This window comes from Physcomitrium patens, chromosome 15 (genome assembly GCF_059467195.1).
Source record: "Physcomitrium patens ecotype Gransden chromosome 15, ASM5946719v1, whole genome shotgun sequence".
NCBI lineage: Eukaryota > Viridiplantae > Streptophyta > Bryopsida > Funariales > Funariaceae > Physcomitrium > Physcomitrium patens.
Window position 1 is genome coordinate 1496636 of NC_143424.1, and position 25867 is coordinate 1522502.

Consider the following 25867-nt stretch of genomic DNA (forward strand, 5'->3'; position numbering starts at 1 on the left):
CATAGCATCTCTAGAATTATTGTAGCTAATTCCACTACCTAAGGCACATTAGGAGTAGGTGACTATAAATCTTATTATGTGTTTGTTGAGGCACCTCATAATTATACTGTAGTTGCTATCTTTGTGGACTAACTTTTGAAGAAAATTCATTTAGTTGTGATGCACTCAAATATTGATGCTTTAACATTTGCAGGGATCTTCTTTGACATTATTTTTTGTCACCATAAATTACCTTGTGTAATCATTTCAGATCAAGATCCACACTTTATGAGAAGTTTTTGACAGACTTTGTTTAAGCTATTAGGGACATGAGTTGCCATATCCACCGCCTTCTATCTCCAAATAAATAGACAAATACAACATGTAAATCAAAACTTAGAAGATATACTATGTGTAATTATGAAAATACATCATGATGATTAGAATGAATGTTTAAGGCTCTTAGAATTTGCTTACAATGATAGTATTTAAGCAAGTACCAATCATTTATCATTCTTCTTTAATATTAATCAGTATCCAATTATGCCAACAACTCTCTATCATTTTATTGGTACCAATAATTTGACAACAAAAGAATTTATACAATGGCTTATAATGGCCTTATAAGAAGCATGGCATAGCTTCTTTATTATTCAAAATAGACAAAAATAATATGTGGATAACCACCAATAATACAATCCTTTTGGGAAGATAATCAAGTATTACTATCAAATGCCAACTTGCCACTTATTACATCAACCCAAATTTGTAAGCTGACACTTTGGTGGCTTAGATCTTTTTATATTTTTGTAATGATTTTTGATGTTGCATACTGCCTTGAGCTTCTACCACATATTTGAATCTACCTAGTGTCATATTATGTGTTGTCTTCTTTAAAAATGTATCGGGCATATAATTGTGGAAGGTAAGGTTGTGTTTTACAAGTATCCAAGAAATCCTATTTAGTGAAAGGAGATTTAGATTTGAGATTAGAGTTAGGAATTGGATACATCCTAGTACAAGAAATAAATTAATCTATTAATTGTACCTTGCCATTGGGCTGTCCTTTATATTTGATTCATTTGAGACAACATTATGCCTTTTTGTAACCTACTTGTCATCAAAGATCCCATGTTTTCTTGAAAGGGCTTGTCTTCTTGATAGTATACATATAAAAAACTTACCTTACAAGTTAAGACATATGTCTAGCAAAGTTAATAAGTATTAGAGGTCTTATAGAATATCACTATGTAGGTCTTAATTAGATAGTATATATGGAGGCAAGAGTGAAGCCTTCTTCATTGTTATTAATGTCTTTTTAGTCCTTAGTTTTGTTTGAAGACTTTCTAATCTTCTTATATTTTGCAATAACCATTTTATTTAATATTATATCATCTTTGCATAATTATCTAGTCTTTTTGAGTGATACAAGAGTGTATTGACTTTTTAGTTCTTTGAGGTTTATATTCTTGATAATAACTTATAAATTGCATTAAAAAATGATACACATCTAACATAAATTCTTAGCAGCAGCAAGTTGTAGTATGCAAGAGTATTATAACTTTATTCTAGGAAAAGAAAGAGGGATCAAAATTATAGCAAAAAATACACAACATCATATCATTGCTCCTTATTCTTTAAATAGGGTATTATTGGAGCATCCTACAAATGACTCATTTATTAAACTTTTATAGCTTAAAGAAATGCTACTAAATTGATATTGTCATTATTATTGTTGTCATTGGCATTGTCAATATTATTGAGCTTCTTCTATGATAATAATAAATCATTGATATTTTATGGTGTTATAGCCACGATAAAGCTCACAAGCTCCAAAATCAATGTTGTTTTATACATGCCTACTTCTCCCCCTTCCCTCCCTTTCTTCTCTCTTTTCTATTTCTTCCCTCTTCACTTTTGGTCTCAAAACTCTATCTCTTGTGCTTATTTTATCTACCCTATGTTGTATCACATCACTCATTGTTGACTCACCTCCATCTCCCGCATCTTATAGATAAAGGACCATAAAATTTTGAAAAAATATAAAAAAAACAACAAACAATATTAAATTTTATAAAGAATAAGCATTTTAATATGCAAAAAGAATAACTCTTGCTTAGATTAATTTTCTTCTAATGAAAATAAAAAATTAAATAATTTTTTATAACTTAAAGTATAATCAAAAATTTACATATATACATACATATCATATTTAATTATAGTTAAATTATATCATTTGAATATATTTAATTATATTCAAATGATATATAAATAAATCATATTTTATATTAAAAAAAATTAGATTATAAATAAATATATATATAATTAAAATAATAATTATACTAAAAACTAAAATAATATTTTAATTTAAATAAGTTTTAAGTTTTTATTAATAGAATATTAATTTTATTTATTTTATTAAAATTACTATTGCAAATCATTTTTTGATGTAATTATACTTATATATTCTTTTTTATAGTAAAATAATTTTAAATTCTATTTTAAAATATCTAAATTTATAATATTTTTCTAATTTAATAAAAAGTTAAAAATCAAAAAGCATAAATATTTTATGGTGTGATTTTATATTTGATTTACTAAAATACCTATTATTAGTTTTAATATTTTAATTTTATGTATTAAATAAAAAAAAGTATGAGATCTTATTTCTTTTATTATTATTTATTTATTTATAAAAAGATCTACAAAATAAATCTTTCTCAGAATCATATTAGGAAAGAACATCAATATTAAGTTATGCATTATATTTTATTATTTTTGGCTGGATATATTCTGTGTCATGGTGATTTATTAAATGTAGATTTTTTCAAGGTTGAGAATTTTGTTAAGCCATATTTTGTTAATATTATCACAATAGAAGTAAATTTTAGAGGACTTTGATCATTCAATTCAAAAGAAAGTTTATAATGGGTATTTACAATTTAACATAAACATGAATGTAGATTGATGAAATTAGTATATATTTGTGCGACAAATAATCTGTATGTATAATTATGGGAAAATAAACTCATAAAAACATAACGTAACAAATTTTTCATAGTATTGAAGGAATTTTCGAAAACCTTTGAGAAAAAAAAAATAAATAAAAAAATTTAAAAAATCATATTTATTTTTGAAAAGTCGTTGTATTTACAAATATTAGAAGCTTTAGTGTTTCTAAATTTCATTTTACATTCAAAAAGAATAAGTGATAAGTACTCTTCTTTTATACATACATTTACATACACACAAATGTTGACTTTTTCTTTTTCTTTTTTTTTTCAACATCTTCAAAACAAAACTAAGGAACTTCTAGCTGGATATTGAAATGAAAGGAAGTCATTTTAACTCGTGGTTTGTAAGTTATTATCATTTTAATCTGTTCTATGTTATTTAATTGTAACAACTGATGTGCAGTATTTACTTAAGTACAAAACTGTCTCATTTAGATTTTTGTAGGTATTATGGTAATGGTTCAAAAGACATATCGGTCACAATAATTAAATTTGATATCTTAGAAGCAGTAAATTTCCAAGAGATTTTCTTATTATTTAGCATAGATTTATTCGGAACGTGTTAAATCCTTTTTAGACCGGTTTCTTATGTTTGAAGATATTACACAGTTTTTATGCTTTTATAAAAAAATAGATGAAGGGAAAACATGTTTAAATCAAATCTAAGAATCAAATGTGAAATGAAACATCAGTAAAACCAACAGATTAGAAAAACGAAGGTATTGGATTAGGACCAAATAAATGTGCTTATAAAACACTAATGGGAATATTGTGTTCTTTTTACATATATAATCCATAGTTTGTTCAATAATTTTTAATATAGACATTAAATAGATTTTTTTAATCAAAACTCTTTAAGATTATGTTAAACCTTTAATGTTCATAATATTTTTAGAGCGACAATCTACATTTCATGAAGTCTTGTTGACCATATCCTTAAGTTATTAATGCATTATCCCAAGAAATTAGTCAACATTTTTCCCTTTTTACGTTTGTATTTGACATGAAAATTTACAATCGGAAAAGAAGGGAAGTAAAGGAAATAGAAAAAACTGAAATCAGTTGTACAAATAGAGCTAATGATTCTACTACATAATTTTGCACGTACGTTTTATGTGTGATATGAAGCTTTTTCTTGGAGTATCATGTTCATACCCCACAGATTCTGATGTAACGGCACCATCCAATTTGTAGGCACTACCCAAGATTAACGCACCAAAATACTTCAACTATGAATCGTTCTGTATGAGACAGATATTTAAACTGAATTTTATAACCCCTAATCTATAATCGAAAAAATATTAAAAAAAAAAGTAGATCTTCATGGAGAGAAGAACCTTGAGGACTTGATATTAAGATGCAACAGCGTCATTTGCCGCTCAACATAATTCATGTGGCATGTAATTGTGTTGAACAGCTTAGCTGATTCAAGTTCAAAATGTGTGGTAAAGAGCTGCAGTAAGCATCACCGCCATTGACGCTGCAAAAAGAGCCACAACACCAGCTGGGTTTCCCTCTTTTTTCACTAGACATCTTTCACCTGGCAACAAATTACATGAGAGGAAATGTGGTAAGCGGTAGAGGACGACGACACCCACAATTGGAAACCATAGAGATTTCTTGTATGATAGTTACAGATCTGGAGCACTCGAAACAGCCAAAATGTAATGACCATCTATGCAGCATTTCCAACAGTTGCAAACAACACACCCGGTGTTTCCTTTCACAAGCATATTGTAAACAACTTTCAAGTATTGAGCAAGTGTAGAGAGCTGACCTGTCCAGACCATTACTCCTAAAGATGCCCCGAGCCCGAGAATGTAGGCATCTATGCCTGTCCGCCTGCATGCAAAGCACCACAATCGCTGTCTAAGATACTTAAGCTACTGGTAATTAAATGCAGTTTTCTTGTGGTGGTCTGCAAAAAATGGTTCATAAATTAAGAAGCAAAAGAGCAAATATTTGAGGCACTAAGTATTGAGTCACAGACAAAGGGAGAGAGACTTACGTATTGAGGCGGAATGCTGAAACAGCCAGAAGACCAAAAAGTCCAAGACCTGTTCGCAAAAACTCGAAGTCCAGATTGTCATCTTTTACCCAGACAGCAATACAATAGCCTAAATGAAAAGCTGCAAATGCAAGGGTCAGCATTGGCAGCAAAAATACGTGATAATCGCCATCGTCATCACCTCCACCACCACCACCGTTGCCACCATCGTCACCTCCGTTCCCATTTCCGGGAGGTCCGCCTGTGCAATGCAATTAGCTATAAGTCAGCATTACTGTAACAATAGGTTTGTCATGCGTTCGAGTCCAACAAGTCATCCAGAGAAACAGAAGGGGAAGCCAGAAGCTTGAAATGTGGATGGATTTTGTGCAATACTGATGCTTAATATAAGAAGGCATCCGCATCGCTAGCTATTTACAGACTGCGCATTGAAGGGTCAGAGGTTGAAATATAAACCAATCATAAAAACATCTCTCTATGAACTTGGCTACAGAAATCAGAAATAAAAACTCCACCAAAAAGATGTCGAAACCGTATCTTTACCTGTGCTCTCTTTTGTTTTTGCCTCGTTCTTGTTTCCAAAACCATTCATCATCTCTACAGCCCATGGGCTATATCGTATCTCAAGATTAGTGCGCACATTCATATCACTCCAATTCCGCTCCACCAAGTACTCTGGTAACGGAGCGTCGTCATCTCTAAAGCAGACTACCGGATAAGTTGTGGCCATCGTCAAGGTATCCGTGGTCCACTCAGTGGAAAGGCGAGGCACCAACATATCTTCCCATGCTGTTCGTGGCAAAAAGGGAGAGATTGCAGAACTAGAGAAAACTTTTGCCTTCGACCGAGAAAGCTGGAAACACAATTGGCTGCTTTGGCACCAAAAAGCACCAACATGTTGCGCCATAGATTCGGACCTTCTGGGCCACCCCAATGATATTTGGAAATTGCACAAGCTTGGGAATATCGAAGTCCAGGTTTTGAACTGTTATTATCAGGTGTTTCTGATAAAACAATTCAAAAAGTTCAGGCTATTGGAAAATCCAATCATACAGGAAAGATCCAGCCGTCCTGTGATATGTGGCCATTACAGGTCGTTGGATACAAACGATCATATATGCCACAAAAACTGATAATCAGATCAATCATATGCCTGCGAATAAATAGCAACAATCAGACGGGAGTCAAATATGATTATGCATTCATGTGCTGATGTGACAATCGATAGTTCAGGTTCTAGGTGTTTTTTAAATTGAGCCTAAAATCCAAATATATCAGGAAAAGAAAACGCAAACGTTCATTGTCACTTGTGAGCCATTGCTGGGTAATGACTCAACATGACAACCAAAACTCTAAACGTTCATTCAAATGTATGAAAAATAGAAAAAACTAAAGATTTTCGGCTCGAGTGATTGATAATACTTGGAAAAGATGAAATAGTCCTGCTTACCACGACGATCGGCGACACTCTCTGGCACACAGATACCATGATGATGCAGCTATTGCAGTTGATGCATCAACTAACCACGCTGAAGACCTCCTTGCTTAAATCACACAAATGATCTCGCAATGCATCACTCCCAAATTGGCTATAAACACAACAAGCTCTACCCGTTACTTCACCGAGCAAGTGTTGAAAGCAAAAGGTCCAGATTCAAACACCTGAGCACAACTGAATTCAACAACAGATCACTTGCGAAATGAACCTAAAAGGTAGACATGACAACACAATCTCAATAGCCACACTTGTGCTCTGAAACCAGGTGTTCCATAGATGCTTGGTTTCAAGCAAATCAGTGAAACCAAGCTTCAGGCAATCCTGGAATTGAATCCTTCTCAACCGCATGTGTCACTTGCTTCCGCTTCTAATAGCAAAGATGAACAGAATGTCCTGTGGTTCGCAGTGACAAGAGAACCTGGAAAAGATTTCCCCCAGAATTTGCTACTTTCCCGACGACATAGTACAGACGATGGCAAAACAAATCACCGAAGTATCAAACCACACCAAACCAAACACAGAGTGCACTAAAGAACAAAAACGCAACAAGCAATTAGTAGTGGACTCGTCTACTGTGTGACCCAACATCTCCAATCCCCACTCAAGAGACCTGCAGATGTGGGACAAAATTGCATACAACCTACTGAACGTGCCAAATATTTCTAGTAGCGGTGAATAATCACCCAACTACTAGTCGAATCAAGAAACAAATGACTCGATCAAGTACTCGTTTAATTTTTCTATTTCAGGTATTTGCAATGTTCTCATGAAGCTAATGTTTGCAATGAAATGCGAATTTTCGGAACCTCTCACAGAAGAAACTAAATTGAACCTTTCATTCACAAATCATCAGCTCCGAGTCACTGCAAATTATCGCAGAATCCCACATTCTTAGAATTCCATGCAATGAAATGCGAACTACGAAGGTGACTTGCCCTCAACCAACATATCTGCGGAGCGACCCACTCACAGCATAATAGGTGACAGATTCCTTAAATGCTGACAAACCGTGTGTCAACAACACAAAGCTTTGCTGCTTCTCTCTCAGTACCCTGGTCTCCAGATGCAAAATTTTGAAGCATAGCGGAAGAACTCGTGGAGGAAAATCATTCCGATAACACACAATACAAAGCATCAACTATTGCACCGGAAGACTCCTTTGAGCTGCATATCCACAAATCAAATCCATGACTATGCAACCTGCACTAAGAGTCAAGCTTGTGTACATTGCAATTGGCCGCCCAAATCTAGCAACCAGCATGGACCCAGGTCGACATGAACTCAGGCCAACACGCGAAACCTAGCGCAATCCTCAAAAGCGTGGACATAGCAACAGCTGGGTCCAATTCGAGCGAGACAGTTTCGTCAAGCGTGCTGAAATGAGTATTGAGTTGCTGAATCCACCACAACCAATACCTCAAACTGAAGATATTTTGGCGGTATACGTGTGCAAATGAAGCTGGACGTGTGGCATTGTAGACCGGTTCCCGTGCAGCTTGGAAGGATCATGTCGCTTCCATTACCTGCTTCATATTCTTCATCTTCTTCTGCTTCTTCTTCTTCCTCAAAGTCTGCACATGAGCGGCGGGGGGCAGAGTCTACCGCCCGGTGCTTCACCTGGTGACGTCAAGGTGCATTAAAAGCAACGTCTCAGGACGACCATTCTTCTGCTGTGGATTTTCCCCGCGTCCCTTGATTCACTGCGAAGATGAATCAGTAACTTTTCTTTAGAGTTGAAATCTGCAAAAAGTAGTTTTCGAATCCGGTATCGAGGGCTCTGGAGACGATGGCGAGACCTAGAGCCTGAGGTCCAGGCTTCGGCGATTGTGGCGTCATTCGCAATTGGGTGCGAATGACGCCACGATTCGCAACATTGTGATCGTTACTTTTGTCATGTTGGGTATCGTAAACGTGGGATTTCGGTGTTTTTGATAACGGAGTAACACGAGGTGAAGAGATATTTTGAAGCATGCGCTGGATTTCTGGATAGGCACTTTCAACATGTTTCTCGATGCTTCCTCTCACTCATATGGGGTTTCTGTAGGCACTTGAGGGTTAGAAGTGGGTCGTCTGGAGAGCAAGCCAAGCATGTATGGTAGCGTGTTTAATGACTACTCCCAATAGCCATAAGTCTTGTGTGACGTTATTGAAATGACAAGTGCAACGCCGATGATTGTTGAGTCAGAGTGTGGGAGGCTTGCACTCCTTCACACAAGTTGTCAAGCCAGAAGTACCATTGCGCAAGGACAAACACGGTTGGGATGGTAATTTGAACAAGCAATATGGAGCCTTGAAGTCCTCATTGTAAGGACCCCCTGTACACCTCAAAATGATCATGAGTACACGAATCTCGAAGATAAGCTCGCACGCTAAGGACAAAAGCCACGGCAATATCCTTGGGCTGCATTAAGTCCCAAAACGGTTACAACCAGTGGGTAGACATCGGTGAATAGAGCTGAATACATCCTACACCTATAAATATCCAATCCATATGTGCCAGGCAAGAGAAGTTGTGATCGTCTAAATTTAGAGAAGTAACACCCAGACCCAGAGCTGAAGTACTAATCCCTGGTTCTAACTAACCACTGATTTTTCGTGATTTTAGGGAGGCTGAAACAACAATCACATCCAAAAAATTGTGAACCCTCTAAAGCCAATTCAACAAGTTGCTCAAACCTTCAACTGTGAGCATCATTCATCTTCATTACCCCGCAGTTGCAATACTTCCATGCTTCCATGCATTAAGAGCTACAAGAAGACGTTGATGAACCTTTAAGATGGGCCAACTGACCGTTTTGCAAGATTTTGCAAAATCCATCTTTAGTCCACCTGTTTGAAGTTGAAAATATCTAATGAGCAGGTGCCTTTCAACTTGTGTATCTACTTAAGTGTAATATGGTTACCATGAAGCCATACTCGACCTGATGTAGCCATATCTACCTTCCACATCACTCTATTTGTACCTGTTCTGTACATGAGTTCTTGCTGGGCTATGGACAGCTCACTTCTACAGTAGGTTCATTTAATGTACAGACTGGATTACTAGTCAATAAGGCTCCTTCTTTCGGGAGGAGTGGTAGGAACGCAGAAATCATCATCAGCGTCTCCTGTGTCGTCATCGTAATCAACGTCACTTGAATTATCCTCCCAAGTTGTTGTTCCTCTCGGATGTGGAACTTCATCCTCAGACTGACCTCCTGTAAGAACATGAAAGTAACAAGTGCTCACTAATACTTAAATATCACGTAGAAGAAAAAGACGCTAACCCTCATTACTAACAGAAGAATTCAAAGCAGATTTAACACCAAACACCCAGTCATTTTTACACATTGCAAATACAGACAATGGTATTTACGTCGGGTCCCAGGCTGAATATACTGCTCTATTCATGTGGGAGCCCCATGCCAAGCTTAGCTTACACACCTGGCACATTCCGTTGGAACGTGTGTCTTGGAGGCTCCTGCCAACTTGCACCCCCGCGGCCTAAAACCTCCGGTTCCCTCAAGGGCCTTAGACCTGCTTCAGGAAACACTTGAATAGGCGATGCATCAGGTGACGAATCACGCTCTAAAAGTTTTCTGAGTCTTTTTCTTCTTGCGCTTGCAGGCTCGTGTCTATGCAAAGTGGGAATTTCTTCACTGGCATCCCCGGTGTCTGGTAGATTTCGACGTTCATCCTCACTGTCCAGTAGGTTATGTCGAGCATCCTCACTATCCGGTAGATTACGATGTTCATCCTCACTGTCTAGTAGGTTATGTCGAGCATCCTCACTGTCCTGTGGATTTTGACGTGCATCTTCGCTGTCCTGGAAATTCTGCGGTGCATGAGGTGCTGGTGTGGGCTGATTGATGCTTGTTCTTCGCTCAGAAACACTTGCTCTTCTTTCACTGCCTGCAGGTATTCAATACATTTATGTTAGTCATGCTGGAATATTTTCCACGTGGAACAATGAATTTATAATAAAACAAAGCATTAAATTCGGCATCTCCCTGTATCTGCAGAGATGATAAAATTGCGAAAATAACACTGGGCCGGTACATGTCATCTCGAGCCATTGCGGTAAAAGTTAAGAGGATTTGCGGACCGGAAAAAATGTAAACAGAGAGTTTGTTCACAGATCTTGTTCACACACAATACCTGCATATAGAAGAAAAATGTGATCATACTTATGACGTCTCCATACAATCAAGTGGAAGGAATCAATGCTTTTATTTCCTACGGATTGAATTACATGATAATGCAACTTAAGAGGAATAATTTACAAACCTGATAAGTCAGACCAGATGGCTGTCTCATCTGACCTATGAGCAGATCCTGGTGTCATAGTGCCTCTTCGAGCGGAATCATTTGATATGGCGCCGCCTTGAGATCCTTCTCTTGGACTAGGACCTGCACTATTCTGATTAGCTGCATCAAGAGCTTGACCAGTGCTCTCATCTCCCCCATGTAACTGCGAACTCATCATCGTAGCAAGAACTAAAGTTGCATCAAAATCGCTATGTGCTGAATCGTCCAAGCCAAATCTTGGTGCAAGGAGCACAGGTCTGTTCAATGACACCAACAAAAGCTCAGACACAATATAATATAGCAGGAAAATCACCTATAAAGTTTCCGCAAGCAACATATAAATTGGCATAATATGGAAAATACGTTAGGCCAATATAAATTTAAAAGTTCAATACTTCATTTCTTGTGAAAATTGAAAGTTATATAACAATATTCGCGTTAGATCGTGTAAAAAGCTTAATAATGGAGGTTAATTGTGTAACTAATAACCAGTTAAGCATCAGGGATACAATGCATGAGTCATAGCAGTCATACTTGCCAGCCTTGTCAAAGTACATGTGCATATCTGCTTCTGCTCCTTCACAGAACGCCATGAACGCCTGCAGGAGCAAATAAGATCTATCCAATGAGCAAAACTCGATATTACTCGATCGATCAAACCGAGATATCAAGAAGGAAACTTGGATGTGGTACTTCCATCAAGATTGCAAATGAATGTTACACTTCAGCAACACTCGAACAAGCAACTGTGAGCGGATTGAACAGATACTTCCTAAGAATGAAACTAGATGTTGAAAATGAAAAAAACCCTAATATGAACTCAAAAGAAATTGAAAATATCGACTTTTGCCTTCAGTTCTTTAACGCTGAAAGTCACATCCACCGGTGGTCCTTTATGGGTATAAGCTGACAATTCCTCAGAGGGGTCAATCCAAAGCTGAGTATGAAGAGCTCCATCTGTCACGTCTGCACTTCCAGAACAAGCCATATATGTAAGACTCTGTTCATGATGATCATAACAGAAATAAGACATTCAGTACACAACGCCACATTTTAACAAACCTCATGACATAATCTTCCTCAAACATCAACATATCATATCCTGTATGAAATAGGTGTACTCAAATATGACGGATGTTGCTGTCATATGACAAGTACTTTCTAAGTCAAACTTCAATTACTCAAATATAAAACGTTAGCAGCTCTCTATGCCCGATTGACGGATGATAACAATACACTAAAATTACCAGATTATGCGAGTAAAATGAACGGAATTTCAAGACGTTGAGTGATCACCCTGTGTAGGAAGGAGAGAGATAGAATGAAGTAACTGCACCTCTTGCGGGATCAATGTAGCTCTTCAATTCAATAGCTTTCGCTTCACTGTCGAGATCCATGTCAGTGGATATGGGCTCCGTTGCAATCAACGTAATCTCGTGGAGAGAAGATTGAAAATGACCCAAAAGTCTGCTGAGGTCTCTGGGTTTAATGACCAGGTGGCTAGGGAACGAGTTCCTCTCCACCAACACATTTTGCATTTCAGTGTTATTATTACAGGTGATCCAGTATGTTTTCCTAATTCCTGCACATCACCAGTACAATACGCGATAAATTAGATGCTCCATAAACACAAAAAAGCCGAAACATAATTGCCAAGCGTATGCAGTACAACTGCATCATAACTCCACAGTTGTCCACATTAGCAGCTACAAATTTCATGCACACATTTTGAAGCCACTCAATGCATGTGAAGGATCAAGTTCCCTCGTCACAATCTTTAAGCGAATATCTTGCAGCTAGATTGCCTATAATCCAACGGATAATCCTGTATTGGTGGTGCGAATTCTTTTTGAAAAATCATAAATTAATAGAATAATAATGAACTCAAATTTTCAAAATAAAGAAAGAAACTTTTAGAGCAATTATTACACATTGCATCCAAGTGCACTCCAGCGACAATGGCTGTTTCATTATCCATTCCACTATCGTGGTTTAACTCATGCTGAAAAATGTGCACCTTGATGATACATGGGACTTTAAGAAGACCGCTACAGATTAATAGAGTTGTTGAAAAATGAGATACACCTCATCTTCATGATGCACGAATATTGACGACATAAGCATGAAGGTAAGTCCAACGTCGTAAAATGCTGGCCAAAACGCCTAACGCAGACCAAGAGTAAAGATAGAAGCAAACAAATTACCATTTGCACACTGGATATTCCATTGAAGTTTGTTAGCATCCTTATCTGCTAAGATAATTGTCAAATTCTCCATGGCGCCAGGCGGTGTCCGGAACACCGTGCACACAGACTACAAAAGAAAAAATTGCCCCATAATGTTACCGTGCTGTGCGTTGTATTTCAGAAACTTCCAACGTATCAAGAATACTTCGAAAAAATAAAATAAAAAAACTTCCAGAAGGCTGAAAAAAGGTTGCTCAAAAATCTCTGATGCCAAAAACCGGTACGGTTTGTTCCACAAATTATTAAAATTTAAAAAATTTAAAAAAGGGGGGGGGGGGTCACCTTCAGCAAAACACTGCAGGCAGCCGGTGTGTGCACATGGAATGCGTCGAAGAATTGCCCCTTGAAACTGACCGAAAGAAAAGCGGACCATGCTGAATTAAGCGTGCGCAATGACAGCTGCAAACCATGTCCAAACACTAGTTCACATTTAACCAGAAAACCGAATCCAAAATCATTTACTAAAAATCACGTCCTTAATAGATACTCCAAAATTCAATTGCAATTGGTGGGTAATGATCACCTTGTCAGGAAGAACCTCGATGAGAAGCTCGCTACCGACGCGATACAGACAATTCACAGCCCTGTTGAGGCTCTTAATCTGGTTTCCAGACAACATGCATTCCATTTCTTCCACCAACAAATCTCCTTCCTAACCCTAAACTATCTCCATAAATTCGCGTAAGAGCGCCCACGCAGCAAGTAGCTAGTCACTCACTTGATTCAAGCTACAGCACCACATTGTTCCAACACTGCATTCGAAGGCAAGAAGAAAATTACTACAGAAACAAAAACAAACATCAACAATTACAGTAACTAAACCGCCACAAACACTCTTCAACTAATCATTCCCTGCCTGTTGCCTTGTAACCCAGTTCAATTCTAGAGGTGGCGAGCAAACTGGATACACTCCGCAGTACCCAAAAATCGAATTCACTGACAAACAAACAAACAAACAAATGAAGCCATCACTGCAAAGAGCTTCCGACCCACAATCGCAACACCGCTTGTCGGACCGATTTAGCAAGAACCCAACAGAATGAAGCGAATTACAAGCGTTACACACACACTGGAACACCGATTGCGGCGAAAAAGGGAGGGAAAGAACGAAGACTCTTCGATCCAGTCAGTCTTCGATCCCGTCAACATGTTTCCGAATTCCGTCCATTTCGGCCTCGGAAATGGGCTGCACCACAGTTCATACAAAGTTTTGAAAAAGTTAAAAGTTGCATGTCTACTTTCGACTTTTCATCGTCGCCGCAGCATCTCGGGATGGATGAATTCCTGGTCGCATGCTAGTTGACTGCCTTCTTGGATGAGAGCTATATTGTCATTTTGAATAGAATGGTATACTTCAGCTCTATAAAGTATAGAATAAGAGTGTTTTATGAAAGTTGTCTAGAGTTGATGGGTGGTGGATTCCATACAAACTTGTGGCCAATGATTTACTATAAGTTATTTTATTTATCATAATTAAGTTATATATATATATATATATATATACATATACATATATAATTCTATGTATGTTCAACTATTGATAAAAAAAATTAATTAATAAAATCAAGATATAATTGTGAAATCATATAAATGTCTATTCTTTTAAAATTCTATATTTATAATTAAACCTTGTCAAAACATCAAATACCTTTTTATGAACTATTGCAATTCAAAAAGTGTCAAATCTTTGAAATATATATATATATATATATATATGTATATATGTATATAATGACACAAACCAAGTCTTTTTAGTACTTAGATTAAAGGTTGGGTTGCTAGAAATTGATGCATTTAAAATCCTAACATTCTTTATAAAAGGTGGACTATGAAGTATTAATATTATTAGTTACTATCAATTATTGCATAAGTAATTAAAATATATTTTAGATATTTAAAATTCTAACATATTATTTTATTTGTTTTGGTCCAAAACAACTTATAAGCCATTCACAATATATCCCAACCATATAAGAAGCCTTTTCTATTGTTCATTTGTTACTTTATTTTTCTTTGGTTACTTTTCAAAAAAAATTAATTTTATTCTTAGAGATTTTACTAAATTAGCTTTTTTTTGTGTTTATTGTTTCATGTCTCTATATTAAAAGATGATGCATTGTATTGCATCTTTTTTGTCTATAAAAATAAAATTAAATAAACCTCCTACTAGGTAACCATATTGTTTAAAAACATTTAAATCAATGATGAATTTATGTTGCAAAATAAATAAATAAAAATTCCAATGCCTTTATTGTCTCGGATTTATAGCTAATTTATAGATAATTGAAGTTGCTCAATTTCAAACTCATTTAGTATGAAGACATTTCTAAAAGCTATATAAAAATCATTTTAGAAGATAAAATCCATATAATTGACTTGGTGAAGAAATATTCTTATTGGATTATATCTTTTATATATTTACATCAAAGCACTTATGATATATTTGCTAAACAAGAATTTTTCCTTTATTTAATCTTATTTAATATAAACTATATATATATATGGAATTAAATTCTATAGAATTTTTTGTATAAGTAGGAATTTGCAACATATTTTGATTGTGTAGGTTGTTATATTAAAAAAAAATTCCTAATGGTATATATTAGGGTCAAAAATATTACTATTAATAATACCAAAAGAAATCAGATTTTCTTCATCATCTTTTTTTATGAATTTAGATTTAATGATCATTGTAACGATTTTTTACAAAACCTTGTATACAAATTACATACAAGAAATCTAAGCCCTCTAGTATGAAAGAAAGCAATTTTAATACAATATTGTCATAATGAACAAACCTTGATTGTGCCTCCATCATGTATACTTTAATTTTTTTTTTTTTTTGAAAGTATTACAAACTGTAATTAAATGGTAACAATTATAAATGAATTTTCTATTTTAAAAAAACATGTTATCAAAGAAGTTTTCTATTTATATTATAGAGTTCAATCCAATCTTTAGTTATTAAGAGTCATTACATTAAAAGTCTTCATTTGGGCTAGTCTTTATGCTTGCATTGAAACTAAGAGCCAATTTTTGTACATTTGAATAAAAGTAGTCAAGTGTATATATAATATGCTTGCTTACCTTTCCATCCTATTCTAGCTTTCACAACTTGAATATAATAAAATGTTCTTGTTTACTAAGCTAATCTAATTGCTTGTAATTATAGTTTTTACTTCTTTTCTTCATAAACATATAAATCTCTAGCTTACTATTACATCAAGTTTTATTTTTCCACAATATTAAAATTTTAATATCATTGTTGGTTCTTAAATCACTTTAATTCAAATGTTGATAAGCTTTTATTTTATTTTTTTAATTTTCTCTACCTTTAGTTTTATTTACTTACGTAGATTGAGGGTTTTGAAAGGCTTTTCTAAGTACTAGTTAAAATAACTTGTTACTAATGTTTGCAATAGGTGACTCAAAGTTAGAGTCTTCTAAGATGATTGTTTGAAACTTTACCTTTGTAAGGTAGTTGTGTCATCTTCTATGGTAGACTTCTAATATTACCCTCATTTATTAATGTTGTTCTTCTATAGAACATTGTATGATTGCTAGTAATATTTTATCTTGGTTCTAATTGGTTAGTATAAAGATTGATCTTAGAGATATTTTCTTGCAAGTAATATATTTGTTAAAGTAGTATTAAGAATCCTATTAGGATATCAATGCAACAATTTTAAGAAACTTTGTTTCTAGTATGATTCTAATTAATTTTTTATTTTGACCAACACCATATCATAATCATTTTAAATTGCTTGTTAAATATTGCTACTTTTTTCATCATTCTGTTTTGATGACTTGAATATTTTAAATTTCTTTTATGTTTATTTCCATATAATGGATTGCTTTAAGTTTCTATGTTCTTGTTCTTTCTTGTTTCAACTACCATAACCTTCGTTGGTTCATTCTCTCTTTTTTAGATATCTTTGTTATTTTTTATATCTTGTTATATCTTCTTAATTTTTATATTCTTTTATTTGTTGTGTCTTTGAAAGTTGAGACAATTAAGAAGAATTAGGCAAGCTAGTGTATGGAGTGCAATTCTTTTGTATCAAACTTTGCTCAATGATTAGCTTACCAAGTGCACATTTTCTCTATATTTCATATTCAATTATTGTTTGCTTAATCTTTGTGTCATTGCTCCAAAACCTATAGAATTCATCAAGCTCATAAGTGGTGACTAGTGTAGTAATTTTCAATCTCATTATTTAATCTATGGATTAGCTTTAATCTATGGATTAGCTTTAATCTATGGATTAGCTTTGAAAAAAGAACCTTTTTATTTAAAATAATATGAATATTTTAAAATATATAAATACATCATCAATATATAATTAATATATACATACAAATATTATTTTATTGCCATTTTATTATATTTTTAAATATACCAATCAATGAAGTAATTATAGGTATTTATTATAAATTATTCTATTAAACTAAATGTTAAAGAAATTTTAAATATTAATGCATGATAAAATTTATGTTAATTTTGATCTCAAAAAATAACTCAAAATACTATGTCAGTATAAAACATCAAAATGTTAACACAACTAAAGATATGATTTTAAAAAATTGTATTTTAGATGGTGAATTATTCTCTCCCTATCTATACTTATATAAAAATAGTAATAGTAATGATAAATAAATAATAAATAAATGAATAAACCTCTGAACCAAATACCACTTTTGATCAAAGTAAAAGAAAGTTTTCAATGAAAAAACTAGAACCAAATACTAGTTTGCAGTGATAAGAACTGTGACAAGAATTGTGATGGGTAATTATGATTTGAACCAAAAAACTCACATAGCCAAAAAAATAATAAATGCATTAAATGGTTTATATATATATATATATATATATATATATATATATATTCAATTTTTGAAAAATTACACTGATTTACCTTAAATCACACCAGTACAATGTGAAAAAACACAAGACAAATCTAAGCAAATGCTTTCACATCAAAGGTAAAATACCTCACAAACTGAATTTTTAATTCTACCTAAGTACCACCAAAGTAACTTTTTATTAAATTTTGTTGCATACTGTGACGTCCACCTAAAATTCATTTAATTTTCTGAGTTCAATAAAATCAACACTCTCTTAATTTTTGTGAAACCTAGTACTTTTTATGTCTATTGAGGCTTACGGTGTGCTTGTTTGAATGCAAAAGCCTTTAACAGGCTTAATTTTAATTGCTAATGTAAGTTGGCCAGGAAAGTCATAAATGGCCTCTCTCAAAAGGGTACTGAAAGAGGGGAAAATTTTGATACTGCTCAACCCTGTAACACTAAATCTAAAACAAAGATGGTGTCCTCCAGAGGCAATTGCAGCGCTCAATCTAGCATACCCGGAAAATGCAGAGTGATAAACCCAACAGGTTCCTCCCTACGAAAGCTATGTAGAATATTAAAAATCCTTGTCTGATTTACAGTGTGACCCTTCCGTGACGTGCTGACTACACTACGTTAAAAGAATGAACAGTTATAACTGAAGAGAACAACACTTTGTGTACACGAGTCACAATGAGACTCTTTGAGTGAACTAAGGCACAGACTTTACACTTGTGGAAATACGCCAGAGAAGTTAGGAATCTTGTTCAAGTGCTTCAAAGCCCTTTCAGCCAGCTGCTTGGCTTGACTGTTACCATACCGGAATGCGTCAACAAGAGCAGTATTGACATGTGCGTTACCAGATATTTGACTAGCCAAGTCAGCGTTGCGAAGAACTCGCTCCACCATCCACACTGCACGCTGACGCAGTACCTCAGTTCGATGCTCTTGCATGATCACCAGAATTGGTGGTATACCTCCTGCATTCTGCAGCACCTGTAAAACGAGGCATGTGTATGAGGACAATCCTCACTGTTCAACCCAGTTCTTTGAGGAATTAATAATCGAGCTTGCGAGAAACTAATTGAAAAGTTGGCTCCTCACACAAGCGTACCTAAACAAGAATGATACATATATAAAGCAAAACCAAGCATGATACATGCATTTCAGCAGCTACTGCATCATACAAGTAATAAAATTAGTCGAGACCATAATTTCAGTCTGCGCAACGCATAAGCTCATTTCAATGAAAAGGCTGATGCTTGACACAATTGAAGTATATCTTCACCTGTGATCCTCTTTCAATGTCCACGGTGTCCATGAGTAACGTCGACAGTGCTCCAATAGCTGCTTCCACAACGTCCGGATTTCTGTGGTCTAGACAAGACACCAACGGCAAGAGAGCATTGGAGTGCACCAGACAAAACGTCTCTTTGGCTGTGCATACTCCAGTGTGAACGGGGCAAATACCAAGCAACGGAGAAGGCTGCTTGAAGCAGGCAAATCTATAAATTCCTTTTGGTTGAGGAGGATCCGGAAATGTAGACAGTTGGCTCGACTTCACTGACAGGTTCTCAAGCGCCAGGGCTGCTGAGATTTGCAACTCGTCCGATCCCCCACTTTGCAAAAGTGACGTGAAAAGCTCAGTAAAGTTGTAGTTGGTAGCTAAGTCTAGGACCGCCTGCTCATCGAGAGCGTATGTGAAGCGAACCAGTATACCAACTATCCCCGTTTGGAAGGGAGTTATGTGTTTCCTGTCGCCAACTCGGGCAACTCCTCTCTTGAGGTCTTCCAAGCGTTGGATCAATAAGGCAGGAGCACCCTCGTCCAACATGGCCTGGGTGAGGTGAATGTCCTTCATGGGCAAGTTTGCGAGCAGGCCAGCAGCCACTGCTTGCTCCTCCATGGAGCAGTCTGAGGCCAGTAGTTTTATCAACGTCCCTAGCTGACGAGTCGTAACACGAAGACCGTCTGCAAGCTCTTGACCCATGTGCGGAGAAAGGAGCATCAGGAGCCTTACGGATGTCACTCGCAAATCTGAATGAGGAGCTTCCAGAAACTGAATTAGACTCACAGTTGCAGCCGCGCTTCTGATGTGTTGGACTACCTTGGTAACAGCTTTATTTGATGAGGCCAATCCAACAAGCACCTACACCGTGAATTTGATTAGTCCAACACCTTGAAACTCATTAAGGGGGTACGTTCATACAGTCTTCATGTGGAGATAAACATAACACAAAAATAGATAAGTAAATAAAAGATCATAGCAAAAAGGTGAACTGACCTGCAGAACCTTCGCCTCAATGGTTGGACCTGTGATACCTATTAATTGTAAGAAATTATGCACAGTATGCTCGGAAGTCAGAGTGTTGCCATCTTTGTCCACAGACACAGTCTCCCAATTTGCACCTGAACTAACCACGTTGGCCAGTACACTCGCCGATATCTCCTTCTGTTTCGTAGGGACTTGAGTAGCACCCAAAACAAACAAATCTCGCATCAGTGGGGCTAACACGCCTGCTTCGATCAGCAGATTTCCATTACTCGGGAGAGTAGACAAACTACAAAGAGCTTTCAGCGCTGCTGCACGCGCCATGGAGTTGTGGCTACCAAGCATCTCCACAAGTGCAAAAGCTGCTCTCTGTGCGGCTCGGCTCTTGTCTTCAGAAGTCATGGGTACTACTGACAGATCTTCCGCCATTCCAATGCGAACTTCTTCTGGTCCTGAACACAGCAGAGATACCCCAGGATTGAGAAGGGAAAGTATTCTAGATCTTAACAGCTGTTGACAAAAAATTCATCCAGTAATAGATTTATTTACAGTAAAAAACGTTAGAGATAAAAGAACACCTTCGAGTGCGTAAGATTGCATTCCAAGCAATTCAATGATTCAACAGCAAAATTTCTAGTTGGCGATTGGATTCAATACCTTCCACGAGTCGTTTAAGGAGTGGCTGAAGACGTCCATTCTCCGCCATCTGCTTCACATTGTTATCACACCGCTCCAGATTGGCAAGCGTCAGCTCCGCATGCCCAACTGCTGTCAAGTCCTCAGAGTTGCTGCTAAGTATCCCTACCAATATTAAAATTGCCCCAGTAGTAGCTCCAATCTTTTCGCAGAGTGCGTATGATTTCGATAGCTCGTAAAGTAGGGACACGGCTCCCTCTCGCTCTTTCGTGTGCTCTCGCGACAAGCACTTGACCACGCGTTGAAGATTCGTGACACCAATTGCATCCTGAAATAAGGTTATACCACCGCAGTTCAAGGAACACGTTAGATAAATTCCTTCACGAGATTCTTGTACAAATAGAAAGAAGGATTGGAATATGGAAAACGTTACCTTACAATCATCATCATTCTCAGCAAGTAGGCGAAGAGTGCTCAGGGCAAGATACCGCACTTCTTCACCATTCTTCAGAAGATCAACAATCAGTGGTATCAACCCTTCACTACGCACTTTGTGCTTATTCATCCGATTCTTCCTACACAAAGTCTGCAGGTCCGAGAGCCCAAACACGATATCAGCATCATCGCTACCGGACGTGACAATCTGCCTCACAATCTCAATGCGGGCTTGCTCGTTCCTCTGTGTCCATTCTTCAATCGTGTTGCGCAGCGCCAAGCTAGGCTTCACCGCCGTGCTCACCTCCTGACCCGTCATAGGACATAATAACCGCCGCCCGTCTTCTTTGCATTTCTGGATCCAACGCTCAATTGCTACGCGCTCGTATGTTTGTCCATTCTCTAAGGTCGCAGGGTCCTGCATCACTTGCTTCGTTAAGGGACACACAAACGCCTCATACAGTGGCTCCAAGCGCTTGTGATAAGGGTGCACAGCATTTGCTTCATCAGATTGACCAGGCTGCTCATTCGATTGCAGCCATTTGTCAAACATCCCACTAACTACACCGAACAACCGCATATCATTCGCATCTTTCGAGTCCTCTACGTCTTTCCTCAAAAGATCCAGTTCAATCCTAAAAGCAGCGGGGTTTCGTGACAGATCCTCGATCCCCACAGTGCGACCAATGTCCATGAGAATGGCTTGCTGCACACCTACGTCACTCAGTATGCTGCTATTTTCTGGCTCCAAGGTCTGGCATAGCTTGGCTTCGTTGTCCTTGTAAGGGAAAATTGCCTCCTTCATTACCAGACTTAGGTCATCAACCACTGCTTTTAATTGTTCGTCACCACGCAGAGAGGAGGATGGAATGGATGCCAAGCGGCGTCCCATTCTACGCGTGACATCTTCCAGCTGCTTCGAGATCGCACGACAGTGCAGAAGCAGGTAAATCCGGCATTTGATGGTGCAGAATGCGATGAGTTCCAGGGCCTCATCTATATCCTGTTCTAGTTCTCGCATTAGGGCTTCCAACTGGAAGATGTCTCCACCTTCTTCCAAGTCTAGGAGCACTTGCTTGATACTATCTAATATGTCTACTAAGACTTGAAAGTTTTCGTGCTCCACAACCACTTTGGCAGATGCACTCACTGCTTCCACAAGTTTGTCCACAAGAAATTGGGTCGCAGCCTCCGCCATTGGCAGCTGCAACCTGTTATCACAAGGTACAAGAGTAATATTCAGCGCCCTCACTGCATTCTAATCAAGGCATCATTTCATACGTCACCATATCACCGCAAAGCCTTACAAGCTAAAAAAGAAAAAAGAAAAAAGAAACAACAATCGAACCTATCATGTACATAATCACACATAGCCTTGGTGAGTAGCACAGAATGATTGACACTCGGCCTAATCCTTAAACAACCTCTCTAGTCCTAGGACTTCACTTCTGCAGAATAGAATGCGCTTCAGCTCCACAAGTAAGTACCCTCCAAATCTTTAGCAACCTACCGACCTCCTACTGTTGCTTACAAGTGAATAGTTTCTCTTAACCAAAAAAAAAAAAAAAAAAAAAAAAAAACTGTCTGATTTATGTTCCAACGACCAACAAGGCATCAAGTTGTATAATCTGCCGGTCCTACGCTCCGTATAAGCAATACCCAGTTATTCAAAATTTGGTTCAAGGGTAACAAGGGCTGCAGAAGCCAGCCACCGGAATCGATTACAACACCCTCACTGACGCCACCGATGATACGTTCACCTCGAATGGCGTCCTCAAGACTGCGACTGGGTCGAAAACATCAGCCCTCAGAGTATTCACCTTTCCATAAACATCACAGCTTCATGAAGGCTCACTCGTTTCGTGACTCATAGTTTCTACCACAATGTGCAATTGGCTGGTGGTAAAAGGAGAACTCTACATGGCAGAACGTCGCGTACCTTTCTCGGAACGAAACTATGCATTAGAAAACTCACTAACCAACCCCGGAATACCGACACCACCGCTACTTGCAAAGATCACCCCACCAACAACAAACCCACGAACAACAACCAAAAGCTCGGTTTAGAACAACATACAAGTCCAACCCATCGTCCATCTCGCCGACTGCACCAGCTCCTCCTCCTCCTCCTCCACCACAACAAGAAACCCTAGCACATCTTCAACTCGATTGTGCCCGCCACCCGGTCAAAGCTATCACGCTGTCACCGTGAAGAAATCAACGTGCACCATATCGATGGAACTAGAATCATGCTCATCCCGGCGTGTCTCTAATTCCTTGTCTTTTTTCTAGTTTGTTTGTTGGTTTGTTTTTTGTTTTTTGTTTTTGTTTTTGCTAATGCGTCGATTGTTGCACACGACAAATCCTACTAGTGACGCCGTCAAGGCACTCCTATGTTGATGAGATGATCGTAGCTTCCCTGGAAGCCAATCGAAGGACGAAGACTGCAGATGTGAGAGGCGGAAGACTGGAGAATCGACGAGGAGACGTTGCAGCATGAACCGTCGGTCCCACTTGGCAGGCTGGAACGCACCCCAAGCTTTTCCCCTCTTATAAATGCCACACTTTATTTGCTTAAGATCTCCACAAACCATGCGCGCGCGAGCTAAAGACACTTAACCATAGCAAGCTCCTGAAACCCTCCAGACCCCTGTGAGCAGTGAGAAACGGATGGGTGGGAAGAAGAAGCAGAAGAAGAAGCTGTGGGGAGTGTGGATTCTGCTCTGGAATGAACAGAATCCGGACACTACGAACAGTATTAATGCGGCTGCAGCTCATCAGTGAGCTGTTTGTCCCAGCTCGTGCTTGTTGCTCTTTGCTGCCGCCCCATCCAGCTGCCGGAATGGTTCTCATTCTGCACAACTTGGAGCTGATTCCTGCCTCAGACGAAGCACAACACAGCAGTGAAGGAATAGCTTTCCCTTAATGCCGATACTCCCCGGCTAATTTTGCACGGCTCATCACGGGGATTGTTTACAGAGACTGACCAAGACATGAAGAGAGCTTGACAATGAGGATTAAGACCATTTTTACACCCTCAGCACCACCACCACTCCGCATAGATAAACGCACAAACACCATTCCTTCATATTTTATTGCCTCATGAAATAGTCTATCCAACCCAGTTGCGGAACCGCTTTAAATTCCGAGCCAGACTTAAACAGCAACCACAATCTGGTCGTGCACTCGGTGTCTAGAGATCACGTCCTTGTAACAGAAAGTGACACCTGCTCCCATCCCACTTAAAACCGCAACGTACCATAGCTTATCAGTCATTGGAAATTACACAACACATTTTCAATGCTGTCGACAATGAAGTGCCTCTGCATCGATGGGGTGATGGTTCACAAGAGCATCCCACATCATATTCGGCAAATGGTGGATTTGTGAGAGGGATGGTATAGAACAAGACTTGTCTGGTCATTTCTTAACTCATAAATCACTGTCATTGTTCTGACTATTGTATTATTTTTTTGGTTTTCTGGTTTTTTGGTTTTTTTGTTTTGTGTTATTTGGTTTCATAATGTGGGCAACAAGTTGTGTCAAAAGACCACGAGTTTCACCTGGAAATGGGTGTTTCACTTGGAGATTCCTGCTTTGATTTTTCCGCTCAGGAACAACGTAGCTCCTCTGAAGTTTCAACTCCGCCACACAGACTGGGGTCCAGGACAGTGTTGCCAGGCTTGTTGAAAACTAGACCACAAATCAAAGGAGTGAGTCACATCCATCTATCTTCAACTGTCCCCACCTTCCTTGATGATAATAATATATCTATATGTATATAGAAATGGAGAAAAAGAGGGTAAAGATAATGAGAAAGAATAGGGACCCAAGCTATTTGGGGGGGGGGGGGGGGGGTGCATTATGGAATACAATGCCTAGTGAGATTGTGTGCTTTTGATGTTGCATAATGAGAGCTGGTACAGCGAGGAATGTGTGTTTGATGGAAGCCTTTGAATTAAAAGGGGGGGTAGGAATTGGAATACTTGCCATACAAACTATCACCAACCAGGCCCAGCAAAGGGTGTCCTCATAGACACCATATGGGAAATGCTGCTGCTGCATGGCCTGACAATTTTTGAGTAGAAAAAAATATATGCTCTCTATGGGGTTCAAAACCATGTGGCCCTGACAAGCTGTGATTGCCACCAAAGGCCTTGGGAATGGCTACCACACAGGGGGTAATGTTTTGCATGCTTCTTTAACAGCATGCACGAAATGATCAGGATGCTTAGGTATATATTGCATTACAAGGAAAAAGTCATAGTTTTTTGGGGGAAGGAAAACAAAAAATAGGGAGAGAGAATATATATATATATATATATATATATATATATATAAACTAAACAAAACCAACGCAAAATTAGATTTGGGTCCTTATTATGTAGAAAGAGAAAAGAACAATAAGACTCATCCATTACCCCTCTAACTCCAACAAAGTCATTGTTAACATATGTCAAAAATAGCCATACCTCTAAAAAAACACCCACACTATATAAAATATAATTCAAATATAGCTTAGTGGATGAAAAACGAGTTATCGAAGAGGGGGAACAAAGGGAACACGTTCGGGGGACAAGGGAACGCGGAAGAAGGAGGGACGAGTGCAGCTCACCCGCTGCCCGCGAGCCGGACCCCGCAGGG

The 25867-nt window shown here is 37.7% G+C and overlaps 3 protein-coding genes across 11 annotated transcripts; all 3 read right to left on the minus strand.

Moving 5' to 3' along the window:
* Positions 1-4036: 4036 nt before the first annotated feature.
* On the minus strand, positions 4037-8056 carry LOC112292516 (uncharacterized). 3 transcript variants are annotated; one of them, XM_090256176.1, is made up of 6 exons: positions 7916-8056; positions 6452-6590; positions 5545-6154; positions 5002-5242; positions 4771-4835; positions 4037-4533 (listed from the first exon to the last, which is right to left on the minus strand). In XM_090256176.1, the coding sequence occupies exons 3-6, from the start codon at positions 5906-5908 to the stop codon at positions 4427-4429; spliced, it is 777 nt and encodes a 258-aa protein (XP_090112302.1). In that variant the 5' UTR covers positions 5909-6154; positions 6452-6590; positions 7916-8056; the 3' UTR covers positions 4037-4426. The 3 variants fall into 3 exon arrangements, with proteins under 3 accessions (XP_090112302.1, XP_024396846.1, XP_024396848.1); XM_024541078.3 differs by having other exon boundaries at positions 7726-8000; XM_024541080.3 differs by lacking the exon at positions 7916-8056 and having other exon boundaries at positions 5545-6005; positions 6452-6588.
* Positions 8057-9156: 1100 nt separating this feature from the next.
* On the minus strand, positions 9157-14210 carry LOC112292514 (uncharacterized). Of its 7 annotated transcripts, none has more exons than XM_024541075.3 (10): positions 14086-14210; positions 13556-13784; positions 13315-13431; positions 12991-13099; positions 12123-12368; positions 11637-11752; positions 11321-11385; positions 10766-11043; positions 9923-10390; positions 9157-9696 (listed from the first exon to the last, which is right to left on the minus strand). In XM_024541075.3, exons 2-10 carry the CDS (start codon positions 13658-13660, stop codon positions 9542-9544), a joined length of 1659 nt encoding a protein of 552 aa, XP_024396843.1. In that variant the 5' UTR covers positions 13661-13784; positions 14086-14210; the 3' UTR covers positions 9157-9541. The 7 variants fall into 7 exon arrangements, with proteins under 7 accessions (XP_024396843.1, XP_090112299.1, XP_024396842.1 ...); XM_090256173.1 differs by having other exon boundaries at positions 14099-14196; XM_024541074.3 differs by having other exon boundaries at positions 14026-14159.
* A 3994-nt stretch (positions 14211-18204) lies between these two features.
* LOC112292682 (U-box domain-containing protein 44) lies at positions 18205-24589 on the minus strand. The gene is made up of 6 exons (XM_024541420.3): positions 23301-24589; positions 21222-22434; positions 20810-21116; positions 20165-20604; positions 19169-20029; positions 18205-18876 (listed from the first exon to the last, which is right to left on the minus strand). The coding sequence occupies exons 1-6, from the start codon at positions 23318-23320 to the stop codon at positions 18607-18609; spliced, it is 3111 nt and encodes a 1036-aa protein (XP_024397188.1). The 5' UTR covers positions 23321-24589; the 3' UTR covers positions 18205-18606.
* Positions 24590-25867: the final 1278 nt, after the last annotated feature.

Coding starts and splice junctions, on each gene's coding strand:
- LOC112292682 (XM_024541420.3), bottom strand. CDS start 23,320: ATGGACGATGGGTTGGACTT. Junction 22,435..23,300: donor ATGGACGATGGGTTGGACTT/GTATGTTGTTCT, acceptor TTGTGATAACAG/GTTGCAGCTGCCAATGGCGG. Junction 20,605..20,809: donor CCTTAAACGACTCGTGGAAG/GTATTGAATCCA, acceptor TGCTGTGTTCAG/GACCAGAAGAAGTTCGCATT.
- LOC112292514 (XM_024541075.3), bottom strand. CDS start 13,660: ATGGAATGCATGTTGTCTGGAAACCAGATTAAGAGCCTCAACAGGGCT. Junction 13,432..13,555: donor TCGAGGTTCTTCCTGACAAG/GTGATCATTACC, acceptor CATGGTTTGCAG/CTGTCATTGCGCACGCTTAA. Junction 12,369..12,990: donor GAATATCCAGTGTGCAAATG/GTAATTTGTTTG, acceptor GGTGATGTGCAG/GAATTAGGAAAACATACTGG.
- LOC112292516 (XM_090256176.1), bottom strand. CDS start 5,908: ATGGCGCAACATGTTGGTGCTTTTTGGTGCCAAAGCAGCCAATTGTGT. Junction 5,243..5,544: donor AAAAACAAAAGAGAGCACAG/GTAAAGATACGG, acceptor TGCATTGCACAG/GCGGACCTCCCGGAAATGGG. Junction 4,534..4,770: donor AGGAGTAATGGTCTGGACAG/GTCAGCTCTCTA, acceptor ATTTGTTGCCAG/GTGAAAGATGTCTAGTGAAA.